The sequence below is a fragment of the Mya arenaria genome, chromosome 6 (genome assembly GCF_026914265.1).
Source record: "Mya arenaria isolate MELC-2E11 chromosome 6, ASM2691426v1".
NCBI lineage: Eukaryota > Metazoa > Mollusca > Bivalvia > Myida > Myidae > Mya > Mya arenaria.
The window spans coordinates 9174695-9200596 of NC_069127.1; the positions used below are offsets into that span (position 1 = coordinate 9174695).

At 37.7% G+C, this 25902-nt stretch overlaps 2 protein-coding genes across 2 annotated transcripts; one reads left to right on the plus strand and one right to left on the minus strand.

The window, feature by feature from the left end:
• Window positions 1-892: 892 nt before the first annotated feature.
• Window positions 893-21058, plus strand: LOC128236409 (putative ferric-chelate reductase 1). Its single transcript, XM_052951258.1, has 16 exons — window positions 893-926; window positions 5279-5453; window positions 5903-6036; window positions 7394-7494; window positions 7746-7950; window positions 8204-8422; window positions 8529-8627; window positions 9143-9293; window positions 9698-9811; window positions 11473-11588; window positions 14456-14542; window positions 15657-15737; window positions 17655-17754; window positions 18321-18461; window positions 19142-19188; window positions 20727-21058. The coding sequence occupies exons 1-16, from the start codon at window positions 906-908 to the stop codon at window positions 20847-20849; spliced, it is 1914 nt and encodes a 637-aa protein (XP_052807218.1). The 5' UTR covers window positions 893-905; the 3' UTR covers window positions 20850-21058.
• Window positions 21059-22063: 1005 nt separating this feature from the next.
• LOC128239236 (betaine--homocysteine S-methyltransferase 1-like) lies at window positions 22064-25191 on the minus strand. The gene is made up of 7 exons (XM_052955785.1): window positions 25090-25191; window positions 24280-24470; window positions 23813-24007; window positions 23330-23441; window positions 23000-23178; window positions 22751-22832; window positions 22064-22347 (listed from the first exon to the last, which is right to left on the minus strand). Exons 1-7 carry the CDS (start codon window positions 25154-25156, stop codon window positions 22064-22066), a joined length of 1110 nt encoding a protein of 369 aa, XP_052811745.1. The 5' UTR covers window positions 25157-25191.
• Window positions 25192-25902: the final 711 nt, after the last annotated feature.

Sequence of the window (25902 nt, forward strand, 5' to 3'; positions counted from 1 at the left end):
ACAAAATCTCGTAATAATATTCATGAGGCAGAGGGACAACTCATCTTCCATTAAAATGTTATATTACAATTAAATACTTTTCAATAAACCTGTACTTTCAATTGTCTCAACGAGTGGTCCAAGTACATGGTTTAAAATATTAGTGATGAGGCGGACCGAGTTCAATTTGAACTTTAACCAGAATACTTTTTCTACGGTAAAACATATGTATGCGTTTCTGTGCATGTGTGAGAGTAAGATTTCCGAAAAGGGTTTCTTGCGGAACCAATGAAACAGCCGCAATTATTATTCAAGGTATGTTCCTTGTAAACTCGCCGACGGTTCACAACGAGGCACAGTAGTGTATTCGGTGTATCTGATGATGGTAGACCTTGTGCTGAACACAAGCACGATACAAGGTTAAAGTAATCTTCGGGATAATCATTCTTCGTACCAGCTCCATAACTGTTTAGCCGTTAAAAAATCAATGAGACTACACTGACATAATGTATGTTAATGACTAACAATAAATATGTGCTTCAAAACTTTTTTAAGAATCAGGTGAAACCCTAGACGACCATGTATTAACGGAGAAATAACAATTAAAGGTTTCGAAACAAAACAAAAATGGTCAAACGCGGTCTTATTTGACTTTCGACTTTTAGTGTGTCCTATTTGGAATCTTTATAAAATATATTTCCTTTGTATTAAAAAAAATACATTGTTTCCAACGGTGGCCTTGTGAACCCGATTGATTTGCTGTCTGGTTTACTCTAGTTTGTACGCTGTTATCTTTATACAATAGTTTTGTTATGGGTAGTTTTATCATATATCTGATAAATTTAAATTACATAAATGTATGAACTTGGTATGACCGATTTCTTAACACTACCACTTCAGACGATCTGGCGTGCACCAGTTGTAAAATGGGCTATAAAGTTTTATTTGTAAGTTGCATTTAAATTCTAAAGAAAAGGACACTTTAGGAATGCTTTGAAAGTATGTATGTACTCGAAGTTGTGTTAAGATCATTCCTATAAATAATATTATCTGGTTATTTCTATCCAACAATCAATTATTTTTTCCAACGATACATGGATTTAAAAGTTGCTTTAATATTTCTTTTTAATAAAATAGTTGAAACTGGATAGTGCTTATAAAGTAAAAAAACAAGATCAAATTTGTAGAAAAAAAATCTCGGAATGAGGAAGTTTGGCCAAGCTATAAACGTCCTGCCGACGTTCCAATGATGCGAGTAGTTTGTATGCCATATAGTTCAATTGAACATTGTCATTTGCCATAGTGATTTCTTTAACGTATTGTATATCTAAGTAGATGTAATAATAGGTTTAATAAAACGTGCGGGTTCGCACATTACTGTATACAAAGCATGCTCTTGTTGAAAATGTGAAATTGTTCTTTATTAGCTGTTTACAAACTAAAATAATTTGCTTACCATTACTTTTATTACAGTGTAGTATCAGACAAATTTATTTAACCAAACCTGATCTAATCATATCCCTAGCATATTTAAGATAGTACATCCCTAATGGGCACCGTTTTAAACTATGACCAGCTTGATAATTTCTTAATGTGTATCATTTCCTGGATTCCTTTATTTTATTTAGTTTTCATCACTTTTGGTGATAATTTGGTATCAGAGTTACAAGACATATATTTGCTTTCAGGAATAATACATTATTGATCACATCACCAAAAATATAATTATACTGTACTGAAATCGCCAAATGGTATTTCGAATTTAACATACTGTTTTGACCGCGTAAAATTAGAACATCGATGTTTAAAAGCGAAAAAACAAGTTCTAGAAATACTCATGACCTGTTCCTTATTAGTAATTATCTTTAATCTTTTGGCAACATTATGTAAAAAATTAAAATGTTTGACCGTCTTATTTGAAAAAAAAAATAAAGTTTGTAATTCCAAACCACCTATTTCAGCCGCAGGCACTGCAAGTTATAAGATATTCACAAAAGCTAATATTTATGTGTTAAAATGTGCTACCTTAAGACGACCTGTTACATTAAGCATTCGCCCTTTTAACGCACTCTTACTTCAAAATATAATATTTCCACAATTATTAAAAATAGTAACATAACATAACATAAGGTTTATTTTCGATTTAAGCATATACAGCTTATTATCGCATACAAAATATTATTGTAAACATGCTTAAAAATGGAATATATAACAATATAACGATCATAGCATACAAAAGGGTAACCCGAAATTATCGCGGGAGTGCGTAAATACATAGTTATACACACTGGCACCGGATTTTCAAACTCAAACATTTTTTTAAAAAATAAAAAAAAATCTTATAATTGCTTACTAAAAATTATAATACCGAATATGTAAAAAAATATTGAAAAATATTTTTTTTCAAATATGCACTTTGTACTGTATGATATACTAACGTTAGTATATTATACAGTACAAAGTGCATATTTGAAAAAAAAAAATTCAATATATTTTTACATATTCGGTATTATAATTTTTAGTAAGCAATTATAAGATTTTTTTTGATTTTTTAAAAAAAATGTTTGAGTTTGAAAATCCGGTGCCAGTGGTTATACAATATGTATCACACAGGAATGTTGGTTAAAGATTTTCTCACTTTATTTGCTTTTATCACATAAATAGCTAATTTATGTTTTTGTCGTATTTAAGAGATTTACAAATTTAAACAAACTTGGTCTTTTCCAATAAAACTTTGGTATATAATGTTCCCGTAAATCCCTATATGAAGGACAAATTAACACACGTGGAATTCATCTTTATTTTTCCATAAATTAGTTTTTCAATTTACCGAAAGGGATGAATAAATATCGAAAAACAATGGTTCTAATGAAGAATAAGATGTTGTTGTTTTTTAAAGGTCATACTCCATGCTTTTTTCTAACATCTGAGATGATCTTTTATCTCAGCAAATCTTTAAGACCCCACCAGTAATTTAATATTTGTTCGTTTTTAAAAATGTCGTTCCAGCACGAATATTATTTGTGAATGTCCAATGTCCAATGTCGTATGTTTAGCTTACTTCACACAGCTTATCAAATACAAGGTTACAATTTGTTATCAGTAAGTATTATTTTCCATTCATGCATTATATAGTAAGGCCACACCAAATTAATGTTTAGTTCCTCGGATTTTTGCCAAAAAAAATTGGAGCGAGCGAGCGAAAAAAAAAAAAAAAAAAAAATTTGTCAGTTTTCATAAAAACCGAAGCGAGCGAAGAGCGAACAATATATTTTTCCTTTTATTCAATATAAATAAGAAAGATTGTTCAAAATAATTGCCCTTAAAACCATTTTAATGCCATTTTGAACTGAACCTCTAATGGACGTTGGGAAAATGTCAGAATACATACTATTTATTCATCAGTTTAGTACAAACATTATATGGATAAATCTTATTTCTTATATAATTAAAACGTACTTTAATATGACGATCATTCATAATAATAAATAACCCTGCTTTGAGTAAAAAGTTTGAAACAACTTATATAAATCTACCTGAATCAGTTTAACATCATATGCAACTGTATTTAGACATAATTTAGGATTGATTTTGGATTTGTAAAAAATGATTACTTACACAGGCATCATCAAACATCAGACTCCTTATAACATAGACTAAATTTTGTTTTTATTATCACAGGAAATGCAATGACATGTGCTTATTAAAACAAAAAGAACAAGGGTATTTTTCAGAGTACTTTTTGTAATTTTTTTGGTTATTTAGATGTTTTTATGCACCAGCCAATTGTTTATGCCCCCCCCCCCCAGTCTGAAATAGTGGGTACTTTGACTTCCGGTCTCTCAAAACCCGGGTTAAATACCCGACCTGCAGGGACACACTACTGGTAAAATCCCTGCCAAATGGCCCCGCAACCCCGAATAACTATGTGAGGCCCATTCCCGACTATTTAACATATCAAGGCAAAACCACATTCACTAGGCACTGCTGGGCCACCTGAAAGGTAAAAACAGCCCATTGCCTCTGCTGTCCACGGTATACCCCTGGAACAAGGGCGAGGGGTGGGCGGGGCAGTGGTTACAATTGACAAGTGCATTACAATCCCAGATTATGCTGCAAATAAAAACAAAATATAAGGTGATAAACTTAAGCTTACTTATGTTGAGTTATATCCGGTCCAGTGTTTATATCGCTATTTGTGAAAAGATATATGTTCAAAACTGTTGTTTCGTCAGAATTTGATAAAAAATGAGATTGATACATCAATTTGGACCAAACAATGACTCATGTTCCAGTTCAGCATCGTCGTAACGAGGTAAAATGTTGGTCCCTTGTATTATGACTTGAATAAAATAGTACTAAGTTGATCATTCCGATTTCCATTCAAAACGAGTCACTAATTACGCAATATAATCGCTACCAGTCTCAGATACACATGCTTTATTGCATAATGATTGCTTAATAATGATCCTTTAGTGCATGAGACGATCAACAATGACTTCAAGCATGCTCAAAACATATTTATTGTCAAAAATAAGATTTAATTTCCAAACTTCGAGCCACATTGTTTATACCGGAAGCCGCCATTTTGATTGAATTTAAACCCATGCTAAACCGATCGAGACATTCGGAACTCCTCGGCCATTTTTTCAAAAACAACCTCGGATGTATATGGACGGTTTACATACTTAAAAAGTGGTACGTTTAAGTCCGCTGCAAATAGATCGCGTAGTAATCTTATTTAGTAGTTAAATTTTATGACTTAACTCTTGGGAATCGTAATTATGTTTGCAATAATTCACTTCACTGGCAATCAATTTAAACTGAGAGCAATGAAGACAACTCTTAAACACTTCATTTAATTAATGCTTTTATTTAAAAAAAATACGGACTACTTCAACAGATGTACCGGCATACATCCGAGGTTGTTTTTGAAAATAATGGCCGAGGAGCTCCGAATGATCGAGATATAGTATAAAAACACTACGCATCGATAACTTCCCTTTAAAAAAAACACGAAAACTAGCGTAAAAAATTATACTTGATTATTTTTAGCCTTTTAATAAATTATTACCTGAAAAAAAAATGTTTGGCGATCAAAATGGAGGTGCGGGCGCACAAAAAAATAAAAATATTTTTTTTACATTTTCAAAAAAATAGGAGCGGTAAATCCGAGGAACGAAATATCAATTTGGTGTGGCCTAAGCAGTAAAATGTTAACCAATTAAAAGTTACGTTCGTTATATTGATTATAAATAGTAATATCACATTAACAATTGACCCTCTAAAATATTTCTAGACGGTCTTTTTACTGGCTGGAGTATGCCCCGGGGGTCTGGCGTACCCCACAGGTGCGCCGCTTCAAGCGTGCGCGGATATGAAACCTTTACATCCACCCACCACCACTTCCGGTCAAGCGCCATTCGCCATCAAAACCAGCACCCTAGTCTACACACCCGGAGCTGAAATCACGGGTAAGAGAAGGGAGATTTGTTTCTATTTGCGTTTAAATAGATGCACTAAAATTCTTAAATTCGATATATTCATATCATGTTTAAAAGTTTGAAAATAGAAATTCCCCGTATTTAACTGTGAAAAAGTGAAATGAAAATAGTATTTAAAGAAACATGTATTGCCTGTTACTATGTGAAGATATGAACAATAATAAACGTAGGTGTATACATAACTATACCGTGATATACTGTAACAATTATTATTATATAAAATCAATTCAGTCGGCTTTGATAACGCAGCAGTAAACAAAGAAGTGGAACAGGGCAAATCTCGACATTACAAGGTGGTATTTACTATTTAGCAATGTTTTGCCACAGCATTGAAAATAAAGATGACAAAATATAGATATATTATTTAAAAAAAAATCGAAAAAACAACAACAGCAACTTTTGATTCACTCGCCATGCAGGGACGATCTACTCGCCGAGCGGGGTGAAGTTCCGGGGATTGCTGATGGAGGTCTTAAAAACTGATAACACCAGCACCGACCCAGTTGGGACGTTTGACGTCGTGGACAACAACACACAGACACAGTGTGGGCAGGTAGGAGGTCGAGGTCGAGGATGGTACGCGGTATTGCGTATCAAAATGCATATGTACACACATGAATACACAATGAGGAAACGGTTAGCATCGATGTCTCGTGGAAGGCGAAAGGTTAAAAACGATATGATATCCTACTTCGGACAAAGTTTCCATCTGTTACAAAGTATATTATAGATAGATAAACAGAAAAGCCTTCTGAAAATTACACCCCTACTTGCTATACATACATGTACAATGAATTTGCCAACAATTGGACAAGCTTGACAAATAATGACTCTTTTCGTGGGAGGGATGCCTCTTTAAGAAAAACCAACAAAAACAAATCGCTCTTCAAATATACATCATCTACAGACTTACAAATGTGGTCGTAACTTATTTGACCGTTTTGTAATCTCCGTTTTGTCCAGAGTTAAAATGCACTTATTCAACATGCGCCAACGAAATTCAAACGTAATTTGGTATGAAATGACAAACTTATTAAACTACCTATAACAGCTGTGTGAAGTTAGCTAATCAAACGACATTGGAAATTCAAAAATGAAAGTCGCGCTGACACGACGTTGTACGTGTACATTCATTTCTGTCCAATGTCCAATGCTGAGCTGGCGTGACATTCATTTTTGAATGTCCAATGTCCAATGTCGTGCCAGCATAACATTCATATTTAAATGTCCAATTTTATGCCAGCATAACATTCATTTTTGAATGTCCAATGTCCAATGTCATTTTTGAATGTCCAATGTGCAATGTCGTGCCAGCACAACATTCATTTTTCAATGTCCAATGTTGAGCAGGCACGTCGTTCATTTTTGAATATCCAATGTCCAATGTCGTGCCAGCACAACATTCACTTTTGAATGTCCAATGTCGTGCAAGCACGACATTTATTTTTGAACGTCCAATGTCCAATGTTAAGTTGGCAAGTCGTTCATTTTTGAATGTCCAATGTCGTGACAGCACAGCATTCATTTTTGAATAGCCAATGTCCAATGTCGTATCAGCACAGCATTCATTTTTGAATGTCCAATGTCGTGTCAGCACAACATTCATTTTTGAATGTCCAATGTCGTGTCATCACAACATTCACTTTTGAATGTCCAATGTCCAATGTCGTACCAGCACGACATTCATTTTTGAATGTCCAATGTCGTGCCAGCACGACATTCATTTTTGAATGTCCAATGTTAAGCTGGCACGTCATTCATTTTTGAATGTCCAATGTCGTATACTTAACTTCACACAGCTACAAATAACTGTATCTGTGTCTGTTATCAGTTTGTCGTAAAACACGATAAAATATAGTTGTTGTGTATGTTTCAAACTAAATTCAATCGTATGTAATTACTTTCTTCAGGGTTCCAAACAAGGCCTGACGCACGTATCTAACAGTAACAAGACGTCGGTTACCTTCAAATGGATTGCACCGTCGGCTCCTGCCGGGGACATACGATTCAGGTGAGCATCCATACGCATGTACAATAACATTAAATTACAAAGTTTGGCAAAGACTTCCAGAAATATGCAATGTTCTGACTCATCGTATGAAACTGCACGAATACATACGATCAGAAATGTGCATAGTGCACATTGCATTAAAACTACACCGGTGATAATGCAATGTGTAAGCTACTGCTGGTAGTATCCGACGATCACCAAACGTCATATAAACATAATGTGAAGAAAACGTAATGCTTATTTCTGTATAGATTGTCGGTTGTGGAGTCGTATGACGTGAGTCGTTACTGGTTGGGCATCTTCTCGGCCACGGTACAAGACTGTTCCATACATCCTACGATCGTCGGGTGTAAAGGTTCCCCAACCCCGCCACTACCCGCCTCCTCGTCCGCGAGGCCGTCATCCATCTCCACACTTCCGCCAACGAAGTCAACACAGTCGCCGGTCATAACCTCTGTAAGTATAACACTTTGAACAAACATATATGCCATATAGTAAATGGGGGACTAATCATTGCTAAAATTTTCATTTCGTTAAAGTACCGTGCTTATCCGTGCTATTCAATTTATAATCAAAATCAAACACGTTTCGATGAAAACTGTTGCTGGAAAAACTCCCTGTAAAGAGCGTATAGATATGTATTTAACACCGCCCTGGCGGTACACTGCGGCCTGACGCTTTCATTATCCATTGCAATATCACGTTCCAGCCCGCTAAATCAAGCATCCCGTACGACCCGGCATGCGGAAAGACCAAGGGATGTTTCCCGGACGCGAGTAGGTGCTCCAGTGGATGTCACTATCTGGTCACCTGGGGACCCGCCGCCGCCACAGATGAAAGTGACATCATCGCGTTTAACATCAAAATGATGCTAGACGATATGAGCGATGTTTGGATGGCGGTTGGGCTGTCTAAAACGGGCAAAATGGTCAGTTCACCTGTGGTGTATTACTTCGAGAGTATTAACAATTCAATATGTGATTCTAACATTTGGAAAGACCATAACTGACCCTCGAGTTTTTCTCCATTGGCAGGACAAGACGACCGTGGCAGCGTGCCTGACACAGGGCGGTCAATCTTTCTCCCTGTCCTCTTCCTACAACAATGGGCACGCAAATGTACCCTTTAGCAACGTGAGTACAACAGTCGTATACCCACGCCCATTTTAGTACACGGTATATTTAAAAGTTTTAAGGCGTAATAGGTTCGCGGTAGGTACATTTTGAGATACCATTAGATTGTTTCTCTGTGATGGTTCGTACCCATGATTTCTTCCAAGGTGATAAGCAGACTCACTTCAACACCACTAGACCACATCAACGGCATTTGAACCCTGTGATGTTGAGCAAAACACGTATGATACAAACGTGTACTAGGGTTCGTTATGCGTAAATATAAAAATATGCTCACCATAACACTTGAACTTCGAAGGACGGCGATACATCGTTACAAGGACTTTTCCAACGAAATTGATTTTTTTCTCTTATGACCCCTTAAATCGCGAGAGAATACTTTTAAATGATGAATGAACCTTGATTTGATTTGTTGATGGTTGTACAAACTTCACCCCTTCATCCCCTTGGTAAATATAACTTTTGTTTAGTTACTGTAATATAATAATTTGTTTCAACCTCTACGATTATGTCAGCCGACCATGGGCCTGTCGGGGATGGACGCGAGTGTGAGCGGGAAGGTTTTCTCGTGCTCCTTCACGCGCCTACGTGCTATGAACGAGACAAACTTCTGGAACATTTCCGACCCCATGTACATCCTGGTTGGGACAGGGCCCGTCGCAAACGGTAATGTCACTTAAACATAAAAATACACGCTAACTGAAGTATTATCATCCTGATGCAAAATTATTATCGCATTAATACACGAACGAGAACGTTTTACTGCCTTAGCCAAATTTAGTTATGAGAATGACCAAACAATACAGAAACCAATTAATACATAGGAGTTGAGTGTTTATTTTAGCTCAGACAGACAGACAGAACAACAGACAGACAGACAAGACAAGACAAGACAGGCAGGCATGCAGGCAGACAGAAAGGCAGACAGAAAAAAACAACAGGCAAAAACGGGCAAAACAGAAATAGATTGCATATACATTAAAAAACACGACTGTACATTAGGACCTACAGACATACAAAATGCTCACGCGATTTGAGTTGAAAGTATAGCATAGGCCCCTTTCTTCTAGGTCTGATGAGCCAGCACATGGTTGATCCCGTGAGCAGCAGTGCAAAGATTAACTTCACGGCCTTCAGCATTATTGGAGAGGGAGATCGCACTTCTATACTCATCAAGGCACACGGTAAGATGGCTCATCAAGGCACACGGTAAGATGGCTCATCAAGGCACACGGTAAGATGGCTCATCAAGGCACACGGTAAGATGGCTCATCAAGGCACACGGTAAGATGGCTCATCAAGGCACACGGTAACATGGCTCATCAAGGCACACGGTAACATGGCTCATCAAGGCACACGGTAAGAGGGCTCATCAAGGCACACGGTAAGAGGGCTCATCAAGGCACACGGTAAGAGGGCTCATCAAGGCACACGGTAAGAGGGCTCATCAAGGCACACGGTAAGAGGGCTCATCAAGGCACACGGTAAGATGGCTCATCAAGGCACACGGTAAGATGGCTCATCAAGGCACACGGTAAGATGGCTCATCAAGGCACACGGTAAGATGGCTAAAAAAGGCACACAGTAAAATGGCTCATCAAGGCACACGGTAAGATGGCTCATCAAGGCACACAGTAAGATGGCTCATCAAGGCACACGGTAAGATGGCTCATCAAGGCACACGGTAAGATGGCTCATCAAGGCACACGGTAAGATGGCTCATCAAGGCACACGGTAAGATGGCTCATCAAGGCACACGGTAAGATGGCTCATCAAGGCACACGGTAAGATGGCTCATCAAGGCACACGGTAAGATGGCTCATCAAGGCAGACGGTAAGATGGCTCATCAAGGCACACGGTAAGATGGCTCATCAAGGCAGACGGTAAGATGGCTCATCAAGGCACACGGTAAGAGGGCTCATCAAGGCACACGGTAAGAGGGCTCATCAAGGCACACGGTAAGATGGCTCATCAAGGCACACGGTAAGATGGCTCATCAAGGCACACGGTAAGATGGCTCATCAAGGCACACGGTAAGATGGCTCAAAAAGGCACACGGTAAGATGGCTCAAAAAGGCACACGGTAAGAGGGCTCATCAAGGCACACGGTAAGATGGCTCAAAAAGGCACACGGTAAGATGGCTCAACAAGGCACACGGTAAGATGGCTCATCGGAGCACACGGGGATTATTTAGTTTTGAGTTACAATCTTTTGCAGGAGTAAAACATATACTTTCCAACAAAAATTGGTGTGATAATGTGGTGCCCAAATATAACGAATGATGATAAAAAAATATTATTGTTTACCATTATTATTGGGGGGATAGAATAAATATATTTAAAACAATAAATGAATTATTAAGTTATCTTTAATTAATATTTGTGTTTTTAATGAAAAACTCTTTTTGTTCATAAACAAGTTAGTATTTTACTTATTAAGCTAGATAATTATTGCGAAAATTAAATGGTTAACACGAAACAATTCGCGAACGTTAACAGGTTATCCTTGCTACAGTTATATGCCACCATAGAAGGGAAACATGTGTAATGCTTGAACCAATGAAATTTGGCTTTTAAATAGTTTGAATTTCGCCGGAAGTTTATCTGGCAGTGATCATGCAGTTCCGCAAGATGGTTAACATTGGTTAACTCAGAATAATTCTGATACTTGTGCATCACAACGTTAATGCAAACTAAGTTTATAACTGACCGGAACACGATTCATTTCAATATACATGTACACATATATACGACCCGTTGGGGCATGATGGAACTTATCTATCATAAGTCACTCGCATATAATATTAAGTGTTCGTATATGTGTCAATTCAATATTGTTTCCAGGTGCGTTGATGACGGTGGCTTGGCTGTTTTTCTCAAGTGTAGGCATTGTTGTTGCCCGTCACTGCAAATCCATCCTAGAACACAAGCTGTTGCTAAAACACAAGTCCTGGTTCCTGGTAAGTTGAGGACTTCATTGTACATTGTAGGGAAGGCAGGTCCTTGTACTTGAACACAGGCTGTTGGCTAAAACACAATTTCTGGTTCCTGGTGAGTTGAGGACTTCATTGTACATTGTAGGGAAGGCAGATTCATGTACTAGAAAACAGGCTGTTGGCTAAAACACAGTCCTGGTTCCTGGTGAGTTCAGGACTTCATTGTACAAAGTATAGTATCAAGACTACATTATACATTATGAAGAATGTAAGCTCAACCCTAAATACTGGTTCGTGGTAAGTGAGTGGGGCTTCGATTTGGAGCTTGTTGTATTGTGTGGTGAGCAAGACACGCCAAGGTTGCTGCTCTAACTCAACACTGTGTTGTGGTTTGTGTACGGGGAATAGTTTTAGGAATACGCTGTACATTATCAGAAATTTTAAACTCATGTATTGGTTTATGGTAAGTGTACGGAATATAATTTTAGGAATTATCTGTACGTGTACGTTTAAGCGCCCTTGAACGTATATTTGTTATGAAAAGGGCGCTCAAAAAATCTGGTATAATAATAATACATTGTGATAAATGCAAGCTCAAATTCAAGTATTTGTTTGAAATAAATATACGGGATTTGCTACTGGACAAAACTGTTAATTGAAAGGCCCTTCTAGATAGAACACTGTAATCTACTCCAAATTTGCATTAGAGCTAAAGTATACAGGTTTATGTCGGTTTTTTATAGGACTACAATGTACAGATGTATGAGGGTTTGCTTTAGGGCTACAAAGTACACGTGTATGGGAATTGCTTTAGGGCTACAATGTACAGGTGTATGAGGATTTGCTTTAGGGCTACAATGTACACGTGTATGGGAATTGCTTTAGGGCTACAATGTACACGTGTTTGAGGGTTTGCTTTAGGGCTACTAAGTACACGTGTATGGGAATTGCTTTAGGGCTGCAATGTACACGTGTATCAGGGTTTGCTTTAAGGCTACAATGTACAGGTTTATGAGGGTTTACTTTAGGGCTATAATGTACACGTGTATGAGGGTTTGCTTTAGGGCTGCAATGTACACGTGTATGAGGATTTGCTTTAGGGCTACAATGTACACGTGTATGTGGTTTGCTTTAGGGCTACAATGTATATGTTTGTGTGGGTCTGTTTTAGGGCTTAAATGTGCATGTGTATCATGGTTTGCTTTAGGGCTACAATGTCCAGGTGTATTGGGGTTGATTTTAAGACTAAAATGTACACGTGTAAGGGGATTGGCTTTAGGGCTTTAATATGGCAGGCTTATTGGAATTTACTTCAGGGCTATAATGTACAGGTATATCACGATTTGCTTTAATGCGACAATGTCCAGGTGCAATGTGGTTGGTTTTAGGACCTAAATGTACACGTGAATGGGGTTCGCAATAGGGCTTTAATATCCAGGGTTATGGAGGTATGCTTTGGGGCCACAAAGTTCAAGTGTATCAGTGATTGCTTTAGGGCTACAATGTACAGGTGTATGGCAGTTTGCATTAGGGCTACAATGTACAGGTGTATGGCAGTTTGCGTAAGGGCTACAATGTGCAGGTGTATGGCAGTTTGCGTAAGGGCTACAATGTGCAGGTGTATGACAGTTTGCGTAAGGGCTACAATGTGCAGGTGTATGGCAGTTTGCGTAAGGGCTACAATGTACAGGTGTATGGCAGTTTGCGTAAGGGCTACAATGTGCAGGTGTTTAGCAGTTTGCGTTAGGGCTACAATATACAGGTATATGGCAGTTTGCTTTAGGGCTACAATGAACAGGTGTATGGCGGTTTGCGTTAGGGCTACAATGTACAAGTGAATCAGGGATTGCTTTAGGGCTACAATGTACAGGTGTATGGGGGTTTATTTAAGGGTTGCAATGTACAGGTGTATGGGGGTGTGCTTAAGGGCTGCAATGTACAGGTGAATCAGGGTTTGCTTACGGGCTACAATGTTCAGGTGAATCGGGGTTTGCTTTAGGGCTACATTGTACAGGTGAGTCATGGTTTGCTTTAGGGCTACAATATACAGTTGTATGGGGGTTTGCTTAATGGCTACAATATACTGGTGAATCAGGGTTTGCTTTAGGGTTACAATGTACATGTGTATTGGGGTTTGCTTTAGCGCTACAACGTCAGATGAATCGGGATTTGCTTTAGGGCTGCAATGTACAGGTGATTCAGGGTTTGCTTTAGGGCTACAATATACAGTTGTATGGGGGTTTGCTTAAGGGCTACACTATACTGGTGAATCAGGGTTTGTTTTAGGGCTACAATGTACATGTGTACTGGGGTTTGCTTTAGGGCTACAATGTACAGGTGAATCAGGGTTTGTTATAGGGCTACAATGTACAGCTGTACTGGGGTTTGGTTTAGGGCTACCATGTTCAGGTGATTCGGGGTTTGTTTTAGGGTTACAATTTTCAGGTGAATCGGGATTTGTTTCAGGGCTACAAAGTACAAGTGAATTTGGGTTGGCTTTTGGGCTACAATGTACAGATGTATGGGTTTTTTTCTTAAGGGTTACAATGTACACATGTATAGGAGATTACTTTAGTGCTTTTATGTGCAGGTTTATTGGGGTTAGCTTTATGGCAACAATGTACTGATTTATGGCGATTTTCTTTAGGGCTACAATGTGCAGGTGTATTCGGGATCACTTTAAAGCTACAATGGCCATGTATAGGGGGTTTGCTTTAGAGCTGCATGATACAGGTGTGTGGGGTTTGCTTTGGGGCTACAATGTACAGGTGTGTGGGTTTTGTTTTAATGCACTTGGAATTTCTACTTTTATAGTGATATTGTATCACTTAATAAAAACTCACTTTGACTGACATTTATATATTAAGCGCAAGTGTCCATGTTATCCACAGGCCCATCGCACGATGATGACGCTGGCTGCCCTCTGTGTGATTGCCGCCGTTGTAGCCATCTTCGTGGAGCGCAAGGGATTCAGCAAGGTACAGGCATATACAATCATGGTTTGCGCGTCATTCCTTTTCTAACTACATAAAATTATCATGCCGTATTTACATACAAGTGTTGTTGATCCTTGGGAGTCATAACGTTCCAAAGACCTCCTTCTATACATTTTAACTAGTAACAGGCATATCATTTATTTTTGCACTGATAAAAAAGCAATAATGTCGCTGCATAAAATGTTCTCCAATGTCATTCAACTAAAGATCAAATGCAGGTGTTAACCACAAGTACAGCTGACCGTTTATTATAAATAATCAGATGACTTTTAAATGCTTTTTAATTATCGCTGTTTAAAAGTAACTTTTTTTCTTTAGTTCTAACAATTAAACATGGTTAACATTCCCATTACAATCTCATTCTATGTCAATTTTCTACTGTAACGTTTTTAGTTGGTTCTTAAAATAATATGATTGCCTACTGTAAACACCCACACGGGCTATACGGACATATGCTTTATTTAATTTTCTAACATCTTATATTATCCATAATGACAGAGTAGATGCCGTTGACTAGCCGGCCTGGTAATAATCGTAAAGCTTAGTAATGTATGTCATGTAACTGTGTCTGTTTCTCTATATAATGGTTATGAAAGAAAACAAAACAATAGAAAATATTGCGTAAGGCTAGATTGTAAGGCTAAATCAAAATGAATATTAGAGTTATGGTTTATATTGTGGCTCTTTTTTCACATAAAAATCATCTATTTTTTATTATGTTGGTGTGTCTATATTAATTTGAAGTGTTCTCGGTATTTGCTGCACCATACAATTTATGATAAGTGCTAGAAATGATATATTTTTCCCACTTTTAGGGACAGTCATTGTCCAAAATCAGTGCATGATTAGTCTGCTGAAGTCACTGCATGTAGATCGACTAAATCAAATAGCCAATGGAAAAAGCATGATTTTGAACACTACGCCGGTTCATGTTTGTTAAATAAAGTGTTCGCAAGGCACTTTGAAATTGATAAAGGCGTGCAAGCACATTCTAAACTATACATACTGTTATTTTATACTGTGTACAATGTACAATTTATTTTAAGATATTCTTTATATTTCTATTTATACATGCATAGATGGCGGGTTTTTTCAGATTGTACCGGAAGTCGGGAAGGAGTATACAAAAGCACATCCGTTTCTGGGAATTGTGGTGGCGGCGTTGACCGTCATTAATGTATGTATAACATGAATCGTTACAGCTCTAATACTAACACTTTCTCTAAACATAAATTCTCATACAAGGTCTCTATTATCCAAAATATACTCACAGTTACTTAGTTGTAATATTCATTCAAAATCATTCAAAACGGGTATTAAAATGATAATAAAAAAATAACTATGAAATCTTATATAAATAGTACTTACATTACACCTATATGTTTGGATCTTCTTTCACAAAGAAAGTAGGTCTTGTAAATACAATAAGCAATTTCACTTAAATAATGCGAATACTATCATATGTTTTTGATAAATGTCATAACCTATTACTGTATATTTGATATTCTTAATTGCTTTCTGTTTCCACAGCTTTTAAAAATTCCATGTACAGCACTCCAATAATCTCTCAAAGCAGAATACTTTCATTGCAAATAGTACATAAAGGGGAATCCTTCAATTTCCAAGTAAATAAATATATAAATTTTGTTGCAACAAAAGTATGTAATAATAATAATTCAAAATGTTTGACTCGATATATGAACAATATAATACCAAGATATCACAGCCGATCCCTGTAACCATAAATATACGACTTTTTTTATAAAATTGACTAATATAGATTTGATATACTTGCTCAATCGTCATGTCATTCAGACGTTTGTTTAGAAACTTATGAATAGCTTTGTTCTGACTTTTGTCGTTGTAGATCAAATTTGATTTAAGAGTTTTATCTAACAGTAATGAATTGCTTTTCAATTTACACATTAACTTCTGCTATCCAATTTATTTTATGAGTTAAGCTAAAATTAATTCCGTTTTTATTTGTCAAATTTAGTATCCCGTTTTATTTCCCTTTTAATTGTGTAAGCAGTTGACTGCTATTAAACATGATGAAGCCATTTACTTACATCATTAACATTTGGACTCGCTCATGGTTTTTATAAAGCACTTTTACGGATTTTTTTTCGAAATAAAGTGTGGCAAATCATCAGGAGTGTTGAAACTAATATGATAGCTTATGGCTGTAACCCTTCAACAAATGTTGATATATGCTCAAATATTGTCTTTGAAGAAGTCCACGATTTCCAAGACTGTTGCTAACGCAATTCAGCAAAAGGCTGAAGCGTGATTGGTTGATTAACATTATCGCGTGATGTTTTCAAGGTATTTAATAAATGTTGAAATATCCAATTATAGCATATATATAAGCCATAATGGCCGAGTGGTTTTGCTATTTTTTCTTGACTGTCTGTGTGGGTTCGCTCTCCACTAAAACCCGAATTTTTTTTTTATTTAATTTCGATATCAATTGGTAAATTAATTATACAATTTTCCCCCACCTCAGATAAGTAGATCAAAAAATTTAACCATACTAGAAATTCTTTTCTCCCACCTCAGATAAGTAGATCCAAAAATTAAACCATGCTAGGAATTCTTTTCTCCCACCTCAATTAAGTAGATCCAATAATTTAACCATGCTAGAAAAGAATTTCTAGCATGGTTAAATTAATGGATCTACTTATCTGAGGTGGGAGAAAGGTTCATCCCAACCCTCGCGAAGGGGGTTTTATGGAAACTCGGTAAACCTCGTTTCTGCATGAAAGATACTTATAATATTCTAGCACGGTTAATTTTTTTGAGGTGGGAGAAAATTGTTTCTTCGTACTTTGCTCTTTGGAGCGTAAAGGGAGCAACAGTTTAAAGCTGCATTGGACGGTGAGGATGGTCGGCATGAGAAATATGTTCGATACTAAAGACTACCTGTCCATATAAGCCAAAATGCTATTTGTCCCACGAGGCCTTTCGGGTGGGGGGGGGGGGGGGCATTTGTGACGTTTTTGTGACAGCGCTTGATACTATCATTTTTCTTTATTTCGATACATGCAAATATATCGGTTGGGTGTGTAGAGAAAACGGTGTTTGTGTTTTACAGCCGATTATGGCGCTGTTCCGCCCCGCCCCGGAAAGCAAAAAGAGATACATCTTTAACTGGGCACATTTCTTTGTGGGGACATCGGCACATATACTAGCAGGTAGATGTACAAATGATAATGTACTGTTATTATTATTAGAAGGCAGCGGTAGTGTACATTTTAACAATTAAAAGACACCTGTGATTAGAGTCATGTATATGCACTACATTTAAAGCTGCACTCTCACAGAATTACCAATTTTACAACTTTTTTATTTTTTGTCTTGGAAAGAGCAAATTTTTGCGTAAATATCTGAGTACCAATGATAAAATACTGATGACAAAAGATCAGATCGTAGATTTTCATATTTCCGTTCGAAAATTAATGTTTTATGGCTTAAACCGTTACTAACGGTTTAGGAAAAATGCATAAAACATCAAGTTTTGAATATGAATATAAAAATCTGCGATCTAATTTTTTGTCATCAGTATAACATAACTGGGTTCAATGGATTTTCGCTAAAAATTGCTCGTTCCAAGACAAAAAATAAAAAAAGTTGTCAAAACGTTTCAATTGTGAGAGTGCAGCTTTAAATCAAACGGAACATATCATTTACATTTTACTATTATATAAATAATATTTAATATTACTGGCCCAGTTCATTCAATTTTCCTACTATGTTTTAGTGATTAACGTGTTTTTCGGCTGCCACCTGAGTGCGGCGCACTTGGACAAGAGCAGCGCCCTTTACCTGATGGTGGCATACGTGGCCGTCTTCGTCGCCGTGTATATCATCTTCGAAATTCACAACAGATGCAGCAAGTCAAGTATGTTTGCAAATGGCACTGCTGTGTTAAACAATCCTGTGATATAATGGTGTATTGGTAACAATGGACCCCTGTAACATAGGAGCTATTTGGTTCGAGCCCCACCATTTTCATGGCCTCTTTTTTTTTTGTCTTGGAACGTGCAAACTTATGCGAAAATGCATACCCACGAGTGATATAAGACTGCTGACAAAACAATCGCAGATTTCAGTACAAAAATTGATGTTTTATGCATTTTTCTTAAAGCGTTAGTAACGCTTTTGGTCATAAAATGGAAAATGGAAATATGAAAATATGCGATCTGGTCTTTTGTCAGCAACTTATATCACTGGTTTGCAGATATTTACACATAATTCCAAGAATTTTTTTTAAAAAAGTTATCAAAACGTCAAATCTGAGAGACTGCATCTTAAAAACGAACACTGGTCAGTCCTGGTTTCACCCAAGGCAACATATTCGGTGTGATTATATATCATCTTCTTAAATAAATAACCGGTACTAATTATAACTTAGTAAAACATGTTTTACTTATTAAGAATATTTTGCTTATACACTACAGAAAACATTTTACATCCCATCACAATATATGAGCGGTATTATCACACTTTGTTTGAGACACTCCGCAAATGTGTGAAAATGTTGTCAAAAAGTGTAAGACTAAATGTTATTTGCTTTTACAGAAAAAGATCAATATGTTCAGTTCAGTGCCACAACATTACCGCCAAAGGTTTGTACAATGTATTCACCCTTGCGTGGATTTTTGCTTTCTTTTCAAATGCCATTCGGAACTCCTGGCCGTTTTTCTTCGAAATATAACCTCGGATGTATACGGACGGTTTACAATGTCAGAAATCTTAATATTTAACTACGCTGCAAGTAGATCATGTAGTCATTTTGTTTAACTAAGACTTTACTGTTGGGAATCATTTTTTATTTATGCAATCATAAACGTCAATGGCAATCAATTTAGACTTAGTAATACACGATATACGTTAAAACAATACAATTCATTAATACTGTTAAATAGTTGTGTACGAACTACTTCTACTGATGTACCGACATACATCCGAGGTTCGATGGAAAATGGCCGAGGAGTTCCGGATGTGTCAAAAGTTGGTTGACTATTTGTTTTCAAAACAGCATTTACTTGCATACCCTTAGTTTCCCCTTTTTCTAACCCTTTATTAGGCCCTAAACATTTGCCAATGTGAGTGGCGTTTCAGCTGTAGTAAGCTTTTATATTGTCCATATTTTACTGTCCGTAGTTTTCGTGGTGAACTGAATACCAATCCATTCCCAAGTCAACGATGTTTGGGTGTTGTTTTTTTCACAACGAGGGATGTCAGAAAAGTTTTTAGACTGAGTTTGTATTTTGCACAAACAGATAACAACAGTCAATAAAGAATATCGTGCTGTAGTTCACCATTCAGGGCCTATATTGTGTATTGTTGAATGGAGTGCATGCGGTGTAAGGGAGAAAATAGGTACTTCGACCATACTAATGGGGTTGTCTTAAAATGAATCGTATCTTATCAGAACAAATCACATCTTAACCAAAATACTTGAGACATAGTCCAGTGTTAAGTAAAGAAACTGACTGTATTACAATTGCAATGATATGAAAATGGATGTTTAGTACTGTGTTTTTCAGCATACAGATCAAATGTCGCTTCCATTTTCCATGTCTTCAGACGACATCAAAAAGGTGTGGAAAATGAAAAACAAACCATTTCTAGCATAAATAGCCCAAAACTTATCATGTGTTATTAAACTTATTTTTGTACTTGTCGCCATTTTGTATGATATTCGGTTACATGAGTCTTCTGAGAAATAAATGTTCTGTTCTGTTCTGATCTGTGCTGTTCTGCGTAATATAGACACCACTTCACCGTCAATCCGGACGCTTTAACTAGAACATTGAATGAATTGAACCAAAAAATACCTCAGGCAAGAATTTGACAGCAGCCTCATGGCACAAGACTGCAAAAGTTATTACACTAAAGACCAGGCGTTTACTTTCCTTGCAAACATAAATATGTTTCTATTGTAGGTCCTTTACATTCATACATTGTCAACATTGAAACCAATTCCATTGTATCTATGCTAAAAACATGTATTCGAAAGTAAATCAGATTACAGCATAGCATATGTTTAGTAGTCCCCTTCGCATGTACTTTTAAAGACGTTCTTTCTGCTTATAAATGTGTATAATTTTGTCTTGAGAACACTGAGCTAACGTCACGTGTTCGGTTTGTTTTCTTTCAGGCTGTGGGCTCCGGAAGCAGCCTTATGGTGTTCATGCTTGTGTTCCACGTTCTCATGATGGCGGCAGTCTCATTTGGTCTCCTCTTCCTGATTCTGTGGCCTAACACTACCGGAAGTCACTGACGGCTCCACCGGCAATGACAATAATAGCGGTACACCTTGGTGGATTCGTTGTCAAAATCGATATCGCCACTGAACTGTCGTCAAAATTCGACATCATATTCGTGATATTTAATATTCAGTCACAAATCATGTAACACGCGGCTTTGTTCTTTTAAGTACCACCATAAATGTTAAGAAATTCAGTGATATATTGCCTGTTGTAGAGTGTATATGTGTAGTTAGGATTAGTATCAGTATTGTTATGGTTGATTCGTGATAGAAATTGTTAAATACTTTATTGGAACTATTCTTGTTAAAATAAATAAGTTTTAAAACATAACCCTGCATTATAATAATAATCCACCCGAACCCCCTAAAATGTCTTGTTCACTTTATCACTTATACTAGTATACCCAGCGTTGGATACCCCCAATATAACATCACACACTACTCGTGTAGCCTTAATGGAATAAAAGTGTCGGGGTTGCCGGCGATGTAATATACCGTCAGTTTAGTAAATTATTTAAACATTTATGAAGTAAATATCAGCATAGTAAAATATATTAAGCTTTTCATTTTTAAATTTAAATTGTAGATACTATCAAGTCTAAACTTTTACTAACCATTAATTTAACCTATATCACGGGTGTACATAATTTACATTAGCGATAAGATAAGTACTGCAATTTACAAGGTGTGTCAAAATCCAGTTGATAAATGTCCCGTATTGTGCCATTTATTAGCATACCAAGGACAACTTAATCAGGACAAGCACTGCGTTCTATAGTTTCCCAGACAGCGTGGTCACTGTCTACACGAGTACGCGAGACCTTTACATTAATGTATGGTTCCTGAGTACAAGTTTGGTATCCTCGTAACATATTATTCACGATAGCGATTGGACGTTTGGCGTCCAACACCTGCAAAAAGTGTAACAACACATCACCCTTGTCCTGGCAATATTCTGATATTTGTTTTATAAAGACGACCTGACTTAAAGAAAGTAAAGGAGTCTGCGTGAATAAATCTGCCAAAACCAGGATTGTATCCTCATTTTGTAAAGATAAAACGAAACAAATTTATTAGACCGCCAACAAAACAGAGAAGGGGAATACATGTGAACAACATACACGTAACAAAGGCCGCCAGAGTAGTAATAATATCAACAATAAACAAATATGTACGTATACATGTGAGTTTAATGATAATAAATGTTAATATATATATGTATGGATTTAAAGTCCATCTCCTGTCATCCATTGGGAGGTCCTCGCCACCTCGGACCCGTAATTCTGGGCAGCCTCGCCGAATATCATGCTGAGATCGGTTCGTGTCCGGTAGTGGGACGCTGGGGGATCCTTACCGTACACTTCTGCCAGCTCGCGGGTCAGGTTTGGGCTGTTTCCGCAGCACAGGCCCACGTACTGGACGCCGGCCGCAAGTGCTTCCTCCGCGAACCGCCGTATATCTATTCTCGAGCAGCGCACGCAGTCAAGGTTGTCCGGGTACACCCTCTCACCTGGGAAAGGTAATTTTATGGAACATATGTGTGAAACAAAAAAGAGAAAACAATTACGTTGACAGACGATGGACAAGAGCACCAGACGAGGGTTTCAATGCTCCATGGTTTTTTACGTTTATTTAAAGCGGCATTAATCAAAATCTGTTAAAGCCAGAGTTATTGACAGTTTACTCATGTGTGGAGTGTTATTGGCAACAAGCTTACATTTGTACTAAGTTTCGTTTGATAAACTTGAGCGATTTTTTAGTTATGACCGATGTTAAAGATTGTTCACGGCGATAGCGCCGACAGTGACACGAAGGCTATCACAAAACCCCGACTCTTTCTTCTTCGAAAAACAGATGACCTTAAAAGATTTTACTATGACTCGACATTTCAGAACGAAAACTGCATGACTGACCCGATTTTGAATCTTTGACGTTGAAGAATGTTTTCTGTTCCATGTTGGTTCTATATGGCACTGGAAGGGCGGCAATTGGCACCTGCATAATTATGTAAAACATATATGAATACATTTCACGTTTGGTTGATACAACGATACGATGGTGATGACTAGGAGTGTTCGCACCTTCATATCCCTATAATTATGACTCGTTATGTAAGAAAGCAGCACTTAGGGTGTGTAAAGGCTATCTAGGCTCTAGTTCACCTTGCATATCTTTTTTATTTCCTTAATGAGCGGCATCATGACATCCGGTCCCCGAGAGCAGTTGAGACCCACCACTGCGGCTCCTGCCTCCTCCAGGCGCCGGCACGCTTCCGGTATGGGAATATCGTCCGTCGTACGCTCAGGGACGTGCGCGGTCATCGTGATCACTGCCGGAAGGCCTAAATATGGACGAGGATGAAAGTCTTAAAGCAAAATACATGTAAATAAATACGCTTCATTTTTACAAGGTAGTGTACCAATATCATTTTTTAAAGAAAATTAACTACGTAAACTTTTGAAGCACACGGTCGAAAAAAACATTCTCCATACCGTTTCCATGTTCACGGATAGCCTTGAGCGCAATGGCGGCTTCCCCGTAGGCGGAAAACGTCTCCCCGATGATGAAGTCCGCCCCACCCTCCACCGCCCACAACACCTGTTCCTAATGTCAAGAGGACGAAAGTTTTAACATCATTTGCCATTGTGTTTTTTTATATGTATATGGCATTAGACTTGTTTCCCTATTTCACCATGGCGTTCTTGTTGCATAGATTAGATAAACATTCCAGCCAGAATACTGTTTGTGGAAACATAAGTGTTTCTTTATTATGAATAAAGATGTTTTTCTCAATAACTCACTTATAAATACGAAAAATTACATTATTTTTATGCAAACTTTCTTAAAGAAATGATTCATCAATGGAAATTAGAAACATCGTATATGAAACGAAACTATTGACTTAATCAAATGAACCGATTTACTAGTGGCCATCAGCTTTAAAGCATTGAAAACAGACATTCCCTATACGTTACCTTAAACATGTCGTATATTTTGTCATGGGTGGCAGTGTCCCCCGCCTCATACAGTGGTGTGTTGCTCAGGTTTCCGGCCATAAGTTTCCCGTGCTTGTCAGCCACCTCGCGCGCCAGGGACAGCGCCTTCCGGTTGAGGGCCTCAAGGTCCGCCTCCCGGCCACGCAGCCGGAACATCTCCCGATGCCCGTAATACTAGTGCACAAGGGGAGTCGTTATATTTAATGTATGGTTATCTCTTGGGTTATATCATGAATGGCTGTAAATGAGCTGCATTTGAACTCAATCAAATATTTATATTACATAAAGTACTAGCTTTCCGTGGACTTGCTTTCTTTGTTTGCTTTCAAGGTGCAGGCTCGTTTCCAATCCCGGTCCTCATGAACCAAGAACCAAGAGGCAAGAACCATTAACGCTAGGAAAAAATACACAGATACGTATTAAATACTCGTGATAATTTTTTTTACCGTAAATGCTTCTATGACATCACTTCCAGCATGTGCAAATTCCTCGTGCAGTTGTTTGACGACTTCTGGGTTTTTCAGCACTACTTCCGGTAGAAAGTTTCCGAACTGCATGAAGCCTCGTCGCTCAATCTCCCAGACATAGCCCTCCGCTATCACCACCGTCCCACCGTCTTTTAGTCGCTCCAATAAACCTGGGACCATATCCGTATTCAGTGAATATTATTCACTGGCATGTTGGGACCAATCTTTGATTCCAAGTGTATTGTTAAAGATTGAATTAGAGTGTAAGGCCTAAAAAAATATGTCTGTTTAGGGTAACCCGACCCTACCTATAAAAATGCGCCGACCCTAACTATTTTTTCCGTTTCTGAGCAAAAAAAATATTCGTTAGCGAATAGAGAGTTACGAAGGGCGGATAAATGCAGATTTTAATCAGAATTATTGTTTATATGATAAAACAAAGTCAGGCAATGACAGTAATGTAGGAAAGACTGCCATGTGCAAGAAAACACTCTGAACTTACGACAGATTTTGAAAAAAAAAATCCCTACCTACCCAACCTAGAAATTTTGGGAAGGTTACCCTAAACAAACATTTATTTTTTTGGCCTAAATGAAAAGTAGAACACATGCATGTTAAGGCAATTAAGTTGGACTCATCGATTTGAATATTAAAATAATGATTGATAATTTTGAAAACGGATAATACTTCATAAGCACAATTGTATAGTCGTTCTCCTGGTGGTAAAAATATTTATATAACAATATGAGGGTCACTACAACTCTATTGAAAGATGTAAATAATGCATACCGGGCATGCTGGAAGCAAATTTATGTTCGTCACTGGTGAATGTGTTAATCCAAGTTTCCCTAAGCATACATTTACACGCACAATGATTTAGTAGTTGATATGTTAAGGCAGCTCTTATCTGCACCTGTGAGTAGGATTTGTCATTCGGGTCCCCGTCTGCACTAAGAACAACTATGAAAATATAGGTCACGAACAAGCCATGAATAAAGCTTCGAAATTTGAATTATGGTTTATATGGGTACGTCAGCAGAGCTCTGCAAGTATTTTCTTTTGAGTAATTCTAATGTAAAAATCCATATTCGGATACCCACGACTCGCTCGTTACGCTGCATTCGTCTGGTATTAACGGAATGCGTATCCGATGATGGTAAAAGCACTCTCAGGGCAGAGAAAAATACACAAATATTCCCCATACTTGGGAAAGTCAGTGTTGAAATAATTAAATTATGCACAGAAATAGACTTTCCATCCGTCCTTGGCAATGATCAATAGATGATGAATACATGGCAAATAAACGTATAATTATTAAACATAGACGGTAAAACTACCCCTTAGAAAACGTGTCAGGCGATTCAACTACCCCCCCCCCAAAAAAAAAAAAACAAAAAAACAACAACAACAAATACACACACACACACACGCACGCACGCACGCACGCACGCACGCACGCACGCACGCACGCACGCACACACGCACGCACGCACGCACGCACACACACACGCACGCACACACGCACGCACGCACGCACACACACACGCACGCACGCACACACACACGCACACACACACACACACACACGCACACACACACACA